Source organism: Condylura cristata, unplaced genomic scaffold (genome assembly GCF_000260355.1).
Source record: "Condylura cristata isolate star-nosed mole 26May11 unplaced genomic scaffold, ConCri1.0 scaffold00005, whole genome shotgun sequence".
Classification (NCBI taxonomy): domain Eukaryota; kingdom Metazoa; phylum Chordata; class Mammalia; order Eulipotyphla; family Talpidae; genus Condylura; species Condylura cristata.
In genome coordinates this window covers 30,149,485-30,158,911 of record NW_004567106.1, presented here as the reverse complement: position 1 = coordinate 30,158,911, position 9,427 = coordinate 30,149,485, and the positions used below count along the sequence as shown (strand labels likewise).

The following is a 9,427-nucleotide window of genomic DNA, read 5'->3' as shown; positions in this document are numbered from 1 at the left end:
GTAATTTATTTCAGGCATCATGTTTTTTATCTCATTATAAGAAAGATTCAGGGTGCTGGGTTACCTGAATTACCTTGTGGCTTTTCAGATCATGAGAGACCAACCTGTATGTGAATCTAGACACAATTTTTCAAGACCTCAACTTTACACATATGCGTTTTTATCTATCATATACTTAGGAGGAAAAACAAATCACTGGAATTATCATTAAATCGCAGCGTTTCCCCAGAATCATGTGATATTTATGATGAGTAACTATCAAAATCATCATGTAGTTGATAGGTTAATAAATATGCTTTCTATAAAATATAAACTCCGTCCAACTGATTGTACTAACAGGCAATAACCACAGTACAGATCAAATAATCAGGGCACTTATCAAGATCTAATGAAAATAGCTCAACTATTTTAAGATAATAATTATCTTTGGGAGACTATCTTATGGTAAAGAAATAAAAATAACTTGAATGGCAAAGATATTTCTGTGAAGTTCTATAGAGATGTATTTACATAAACATCCTACCATACGAGAATGGTTAGCTAAGTTTTCTGGCTACTCCGAGGTACAGTCCCCGCTCCTGTGAACTGCGGGTTGCTGACTATCAGCTGCCTGGGACAATGGTCTGCTTCCCACGGACTTCAGTTGAGCGCATGTAGCCATGGCAGGGCCTGAGTTTCTGGAGGACAAGAGGATAACAGCAGGCATCTTCCTGACATCTTCACTGAGTTTGGACTCAACTGCACCTGGCGGCCATTGCCCTTTTCTCCCCAAAGAGGAGTGCAAAGACTTCTGGCAACTTAAGTGTTCCCATAGGTTCGGCCACTTGGCCACGATTTACAGGCTTACCTGAAATTCTATCTTTTATTTACTTTATTAAGAGAAACCAGGCCCTAAATTCCTCTCTAAGCTATAAGATACACAAAAGCCGTTTTCAAGCTGTTTTGAGGTTCCTCCCGGAGTGGGAGAAACATGCCAGCACTGGAGGGCTAGCTAGTGTCTCACCCCCATACACTAGTCTGCTAAGATTTCATTTGATAATAACATTTGACTTAAATAACCTAGGAGAGGATTGGGAAGATTAGTTCTAGCCTCAACCCTATATGGCAACTGTAAGACCTTAGACAAGCCACGTTTCCCTGGCTACAGTTCCTGGGTTGGGGTCCCCATTCCATAGAAGCTGCTTAGCAGCCCCTGAGTGCAGCCAACTCCCCCTCCACCCCCCAACCCCCCTCCACCCCGGCCCCCAGAAGTCAAAAGGGAGGTCCTCCTCATCTCCACTTTGAATAGTGCAGATTTACTTCCTTTTTTTCACACTGGACTTCCGCATAAGATATCATTTTATTCCTTTTTTAAATGTGCTAAATAGTGAATTCCATGAACACTATGTCCTTTCAAACTCTGACATTATGCCCTTCCACAGGACAACATCTGCTGGAGAGTGCATTCTTAAACTAAATTAGGAGAATCTGTCTTCCTAACAATTAAGAGCCATGAAGTCAGACTGGTAGCTTCATTCATTCACATATTCATTCGTTTTAACTATATAACCAAAAAAATACATACTGATCATTTACTTACTATGTCATCAGACAGCACGTTAAGTATGGGGGTACAAATAGTGAACAAAAGAGAAGCAATCTCTGGCCTACTGCTGCTTTCAAGGTTGTGGGGGAGGCAAACACTAATTCAACAAATACACAAATATTCTGTGGCATGATAAGGCAACAAAAGACACTACAGGGAGCCAGGAAAACTTGTAACAGCAGGTGGGGAGGATCAAGTCTGAGGAAGTTGGGTTCCATTTGCTAGCTCAATCCCAGTGCACCTGGGTAGGCTGAAACCAAGCCTGGCTTCTGCCTGAATTATATGTCACAGGAGACCTAAGAATAAGGTATTACTCAGAACTGAAGAAGGAAAATCTTACGCAGCAGGGAATGGAAATTTTTAGTATAACTGAATACTATATTCTTCAGTACAGCCTGACTAAAAATAGCCTCATGGGGGAAGAGGGCACACAGGGAATAACCATTAACAGGCTGGGGTTCAGAAGGAGGCTCACAGCCACTGTGCTTGGGGTGGCTGCACTAGCAGAGGCTGGAAACCCGACTCACACTTGGGATTTGTATGGGTTTAGCTGGGTCTGCTTCTCTCTGACCACACGAAGGCAAGCCTCCCCTCACCAGTTTCTGAAGGCCTGACAGGGCCCGTGGAGTGCTCCGACAGGGCCAAACTGTTCCAGAACCCCAGGGCACACCTTCAAAGCCTGTACCTTGTTCTCCTTGTAGAGAAACTCAAGATGCAAAACCTTACGGAGATCATTTCTGCTGTTTATGCTGAGGTCAGAGCGTGGGCGTTCCTGGTCCATGGTCACACACGTCTTCTTTAAACCCTGAAGGGAGAAATCCGAATCATTATTTACCCTTTTAAATTAAAACCTTCTGTTGTCTGACGCAGAGTATAAACAAAAGGCTCTTGATGTTCATTATCATCAACCTTATCCTGCCTTCCTTACAAGGTGATTGTGGACCAAAAACTGAATTAGGAATTTACTTTTATATAACCTTATACTTGACATTATCTTCATCATTGCTATTTAAGTCATACAACAACCTGGATTGTTACGGTAAAGCTGGAGCCATAGGTCCACTTTGTTAGATAGGGATTCAAGTAACTACTCACCCAAGGCCTGGAGCCCTGGGTTTGACCCTCAATCCGGGGCCACAGAACGTGAAGCTTTAAAAACAAACAAAAGGACAAACATAAACAAAAAGCCAGATTAATTCCCTCTTTTTCTCAGATGGGGAGCCAGCGCTGATTTGTCCAAGGTAATGGTGGAATTATGCAATGAGGGCCATCTCAGACCACGGTGTCAGCAGGCCGGGAAGTGAGCCCATAGGAAGCCCTTGGTAAACATGTGCTGAGTCCCCAGCGAAGCTGCTCTCCATCATCCAGCCTGAACTCTCAGAAGGCCCAACTAAGACATACTCTGGCAATGAGAAGGCCTGTTCCCCTAAGAGCTTGACTTCTTCATTTGAAAAACAACCACAGCAGCTGTGCCTGCCCACCTCACAGGGCAGTGGTGATCACCGCATGGCCAGAGGATGAGGCGACGCTTCACAAACAGCTCAGACTGGTGCTGAGGGAGTGCTGGTTCCTGATGGGCCCCAGACCCCAGTGCTGCACAAGTCTCAAACCCCTGCACTTTGCTTTCAGACTCCTACCGGTTCTCAATGCTGAAGAAACCAGACAAAACCTGCTATCTGCCATGAATTGAAACAAGAAGAATTTCTGTAAAAAGAGGTATGAATACCACCTTGAACCAGAAACAATAAAAAGGAAATCTAAGAGAAAGGGAACAGAAGGAAATGGGTGAGTATCTTGGGAAAAAGATAGAACATGCCTGGGCACATTAAAGAATTGACTGGAAGAGCATAAAGAGCAAGCACCTATGTTTTCTCTGGACTTAACCATGGACTTGCATCAATCGAAGTAATGTGGGAACTTCTGTAATGAGAATTTCTTTCTGATGGATAAATACTTCTGACAACAGTTCAGGCCAGAGAGCAGAGACTCTCTGGGATTAGGGTTCACACTTGCATTTGAACATTACTGCAGAGTGGGATGAGGAATCAGCCAGTCACTGGTCCCACGTGACCCACTCGGTCTTCATTCACTCAACAAACATGTGTTGTGCACCTACTATATGCCAGACTGTTCTGGATGGAAGAGAAACAAAAGGAATAAGGTCAGACTCCACCTTCATGGAGCTGCCATTCTGTCGGGGAAGAAACCCATAAACAAAGAGGTAAATGTACAGTATGGCAGCTGCAAATAGCCACCACTGTGGAGACAAATACATAGGAAGAATGGAGACAAAGATGAAGGACACTATTTAACTAGTTAGCTCTTATCATCCATGTGCTCAATCCCATCTTCTGGTTTGCCCATCTGTTAAGTGAAAGCCATGAACCATTGCTTCACTAGGTCAGCTGCTACAGGGAGAGCAGTAAACACATAATGTTCTGGCACACATGAAGCATAAGTTCTAGAACAGCTTGTGCTGTGTGAAAAAATATATAGCAGAATACGAAACAGAAAGGGTAAGGAAGAGTTATGGGAAGAGTTGCTGCTTTGTAAAAGATAATCAGGAAATGCTTCATGATTAGGTGACATGAGAGTACAGACAGGAGGAAAGTAAGAGGACAGATCAAGCTGGCACTTGGGGAAGAATATTCTAGGCAAGGCACAGCAAGTACAAAGGTCCTGTGAAGCTGAAAGTAAACTATGAAATGCAAAGGAAACAATGAAATGTAAGTGAAAGGGAGCTACTGGAGAATTGGAAAAGTGGAGCATCATGGACTGACAAATGTATGAAAATTAACTGTTAGGTTAAGAACAGATTGTAGGAGATGAGGCATTAACCAGAAGCCAGTTAGGAGGCTATTGAACAACACACATGAAAGAGAAACGTGGCTTGGGCCAAGGTGGTTACAGCAGACTGGGAAGAAGTGTCTACATTCCTTATGTACTTTAGTGATAAAGATTAACTAATAGAATGGATGTCAGGATTAAAAAAAAAAAGGGGGGGGGAAGAAAATCAGGACTAATTGCAAAGGTTTTGGCCCAGTAAGCAGCAAGATGGTGAAGCTACTGATTGAGATGGGGAATATTGCAGGAAAGGTGATAGAGGAAATGTAGAATTGAGTTTGGGTTGCATTGAGGTGTTTATTGGCTATCACCAAGTGAAAATATAAAATAGGCAGTTGGAAAGAATGTAAAAATTCAGTGAGAGGTCTTGACTAGAAGCAGACACTTGAGAATTATCAGCATATCGAAGGTATTGGAATCCACAAGCCAGATAGAGGCCCCTGGAGAGTGGATAGAGATTTGAAGAGGGCCAGAGACTGAGTCTTTGAGTTCACCAGTATGCAATGCTCAAAGAAATGAACAGACCAGCAAAGAACCTGAGTTGTGAGTAAAAGAGGAAACCCAGGGGAACGCAGTCTCCAGAAGCGGAGGGGAATACATTTCCATAAAGGAGGACATGATCAACTGTGTCAAACGTAATTGTTAGAACAGAAAATATAAGAACTGAAAATCAGGGGTCCTTGTTGAACTTGACAAGTTGTTCCCAAGAATTGGTGGGGACAGAAACGAATGAGGATGAATCTGACAAACAGGGAAAGTGTACACATGGCATTTTCAGGGGGCTTTGCAATAAAAAGGAGAGGAAAAGGGGGCCGTAGCTGGAGGGGCTTGGGGGTCCAGATAGCACTCTGTAGGAGCATGTGTATATGTTGGTAAGATAATCCAGGAAAGCAAACCTATGTGCAAGAGAGAGATGATGGGGACTGCAATAGTGCACACAGGGGACACACACACGGGAAGGGCAGGTCTTACTCAGGCATATGGAGAAACCATCATAAGAAAGGAGGGCAGACATGGGCCCTCTCTGGTGGTGCAGATAAATCCATGTTACTCAGCTGCCCGATTGCGAGAGGGAAGAGAGGAATGGTGGGGACAGAAGAGCACTGGACAGGGGTTAACTGTGAGGCTGGGGTTGGTGGGTGTAGAAAGACAATAGAGGGGGAAGACAGAAGTGAGGGAGAAAAAATGAAACAAAAAAAGAAAAATTAGGGGCTCTCCCTAGTGGCACAGTGGATTAAAATATAGCTCACAAAGCTAGCAGCAGAAGCTTCAGCATGAGTTCGAGCCCTGTCCAGGGAAGTGATCTACATAGCGCAGCAGACCTCTCCTGACCCGGCCCCCTGCTCCCTTCAGCAGTGTATTTCAGTAGATCGCCTGTTCTGCTCCCCACTCTATCTCTGGTAAATCCTCTCGTTCTCCGCAACTCTGGCCTGTATCCCAGTTCTTGTATGCATAAATAAATATTTAAAGAAAAAAAAAGAAGAAGAAAGGAGGGCAGGTAAATGATTCAGGCTCAGAAGGTTAGGGGATGTGGCAGGAAAGCCTGATTTCTCATGGCTGTTTCTATTTTCTCAATAAAACTAAATGAGAAAGGATCTTTGGGTTTGAATGGAGGAGAATGAACATCCAAGTGGCTGAGAACCACAGGGGTAAGCGGCCATGAATTTGGATCAGAGCCGTCAACATGGTCCCACTTCTCCCTGGTCCCACTCAGCTCTTCAGGGCAGGCGTGAAATAGGCTGAGTTGACTTAAAAATAGAGAGAGTATGATGCCAGGCAAAAAAGGTGAGGGAGCAGAGCATGGTGTTGAGGGTGCGATTTCCAAGAGGTAAGAAGAGAACAGAGGTATATGGGGCTCCCATGTGGGGTGAGGCGGAAGTGAGGAAGCCTGGACCTGAGATCAAGGAAAAGCTGCAGTACTGATACTGTGGAGCCTAGGACATGACATGCGAAAGGGTGCTGAAGGTGGGATGGGGCTGGTCAAGCAAGAGTGGGGCCATGAATGTGGAGGGCTGGGGCACCACAGAGTCGCCTCAGTGGACCTAGCATCACCAGAAGGACTGTGACATCACCAAGAGGCTCTCTTGACTCTCTATGAGAGGAGATAATGGGGACGCATTCAAGAAGGCCAGTGTAACTGGGTTTGGTAGGGGCGGCAGTGGGAGATGTGGAAGAGAGCCAAGAGCCAGGCTGGGCAGGTCCTGGTGAGGCCTTCCCTTGCATTTTATTTTAATTGTAATAGGATACTCAAAGAGGTTGTAGGAAAGGAATGACAAGATCCAGCCTGCTTACCCTGGGCAAGTTTCTTCACCTCCTAGTCTCATGATAGTCGTATGTGAAAGGACTAATTATATTAGTCTTTCAGAGCTATTATGAGTACTTGAGAAAATGAATAGGCAACCAGAAGATGCCCCCATTGTGAATGAGAATTCTCTTGGCTGTGATGGCTGGTTACTGTCTGGCACCAAGCCTTATGGGAAGTACGTGGTCTCTGCTCCAGCACTCCCTGACATTCTGAGTGACCAGAAGTAACTCCTTTCTCTTCTCTGGGCATTAATGTGCCCAAATAAAAAGTGGAGAGGAAGAGACCAGTGAACCAATTACCAAGGTTCTGCAGGTCTCAGCTCTGTGGTCCTGTCTAGTAGGCAAGACAAGTAGGTACATAAACTACAACATGAGCATCAGTGAGCCAGTCACAGACAAGATGAGTCAGTCGCTTCAACAGGGGTTAACTGAGAGACCCCTTGTAGGAAATGGAACTGGGTGGGCCATGGTTGAAATAGCGGAAAGCGAGCGGGAGAAGTTGGTCATGAGGTTAGAGGGTACGTTGGGGTTATTTGTAGGAGCTGCCAGCTGCAGTCCGAGGCCCCTGGATCATGTGAGGACTCTGGATTTCATTTGTACTCAAGGAAGAAAAGGGGGAGGAAACTCTGAGAGTTTTGCTTGGTAGTGAGATGTTTAAAAGAGATGATGGCAGCGGTCAGCCTCACAGGGTGTGTCGTTGATATCCAGCAGCAGGCAGGACTTGGTGAAGGAAGGTCAAGGAGTCATAAAAACTGAGCAGATACGGGCCCTCCCTGGTGGCACAATAGGTCAAAAGCACAGCACTGCAAGGTAGCCACAGCCATTTCAGCATGAGTTCGAGCCCCAGCCTTGGAGGTGACCACATGGTGTAGCAGACAGCTCCTGTCTCACCTGCTGCTCCCCTCAGCAGTGTACTTTATGAATCTGCCTGTTCTGTTCCCCACTATGTCTCTGGTGAATCCTCTCACCATCCCTGTACCTCTGGCCTGTACCCCAGTTCTGTTTGCATAAATAAATAAATCTTTAAAAAAAAAAAAACTTGCTTTTTTTTTTTTTTTTTTAGTTTTAAACAAAAACATTGTTGAAAAGAAAACAGATACTTTAGAAGCAAGGGCAGAGATGGGGTAGGCAACAGTGTGACCCACCTACTATGTGCCAGATACAGTGCTTGGGAGCCATCCATACACTGGTCCTACTATACTGTTTCACAGACAAGGAAACTGAGGTGAGTAACATACTGAGCTCGCAATACCTGAGTAGCAGGTATTTGAATCTCTCCATTTGATTCCAAAGCCCTTTCCATTCCTTTATTCAAAAAATTTTAATTTTGTTTCTCTGTTTTAGTCCACAGCTCCTGTTCAACATGACAACATATGAAAACAAAGCACACAGCATCTGGCCAGCCCCAGTCACTCTGGAAGCAAGAGTCGGTGCACTCTACATGCTCATGTGTCATGACCCCCTCTGCCACCCTACCCTCACCTCCAGTCAGGGCAGATAAGAGCTAAGGGTTTGACAACTTTTGAGGACTTCGAAAACTCTCCTGGGGCGACAAGGGAACTTGGACAAGACAAATGCAGTGGCTGAAGTAGCCACTGTTGAGGAACCTGACTTAAGTGTTTGACTGGGAAGCAGTGTCTTTCAGCCCTTTTGGATCCCTTTTGAGGGGGTGAGGGGGGGGGGGAGTCTTTCCTAGTGGAATAGAAGTCCTGGGATGGGTTAGTCACGGAGAGGGCCAGCCAGGCCCAGATTGAGGCCTACTGCTAAAGTGGGGGAAACTCAGCTGTGCCTTAGGAAACTTGGGGAGGGGGCCGTGCCCGCGCAGCCCCTGCCCCCACGCAGCACTCCACCAGAGCGGGAGAAGTCCCGGAGGGCTGCGGCCCAGGTCCTGCATTTCTTCGCGGGAAGTGCTCTCTGACAGAAATGGCTCCTGGGAGATGTAGTTTCCCTTCCCGGGAAAGTGGCACTTTTGTCGGGTTATCTCTCGGCAAGCAGCAGACAGGGGAGTAAGTCTCCCTCCCAGAAGGTGCCGAAGTCGCTGAGGAACCCCCAGATCCCACTTCCCCTTCCTCAAACTAGAGACCTGCCCAGAGTTGTGGAGGAGGCAAGACGTACCTTTCTGCTGAGGAACTCCCTGACTAGGGAGGCGGCCACCTCCTCCACGAAGAGGCTGTCCATGCTGCCGGCTCTGCCCACGAGACCGCGGCCAGCCGCAGTCCCAGGCCCCTGGATCCGTTGGGGCCAGTATGGCCGCGTTGCCGTGGCGACGGTGTCGCCAGAGCCAGCGAGACTCCTCCCCTTCCCTGGGAGCCTGCGAGCAGGGGAGGCGGGAGAGGAGGAGAGGGGAGGAGCGTCCTTTAAACTGGCTTCTGAGAACCTGAGCGGAACCCTGAAGATGGAAGCCCAGTACTGCCCTGAGCTCTGACCCCCACCCCCACCCCCCCACCCCCGTCTCTGCTCTGGCCCTGTCCATCTGGGTGGCCAACGTTAATCACTGCTCCAATATGGATGTCCATTTCCTCAGATGTGAAATGAAAAGAAATCCTAACAGCTTGTCCCAGAAGTCACCTGCAGCGCCACAGCTTCCTGTGTTCACCAGGGTTAACTGTCCTGGAAGGCCATTTGCTGGCTTGGACTGTGTGGGGCAAGGTGACCCAAGATTCTGGCCAACTTGACCCTGAAATTAAAGAAGTC

General features: G+C 46.7%; 1 protein-coding gene across 2 annotated transcripts in view; it reads right to left on the bottom strand.

Moving 5' to 3' along the window:
* The window catches only part of FAM188B (family with sequence similarity 188, member B), a 97,470-nt gene extending 88,508 nt beyond the window's left edge, over positions 1 to 8,962 (bottom strand). Inside the window, exons 1-2 of one of the 2 annotated variants that reach the window (XM_004676827.2) lie at positions 8,849 to 8,962; positions 2,271 to 2,390 (exon numbers count right to left, since the gene is read on the bottom strand). In XM_004676827.2, the coding sequence (XP_004676884.1) occupies positions 2,271 to 2,390; positions 8,849 to 8,911 (183 nt within the window). In that variant the 5' untranslated portion in view covers positions 8,912 to 8,962. Of the gene's footprint in view, positions 1 to 523; positions 578 to 2,270; positions 2,391 to 8,848 lie in introns of those variants that run through there. The other variant, XM_012720971.1, reaches the window with a different exon arrangement.
* Positions 8,963 to 9,427: the final 465 nt, after the last annotated feature.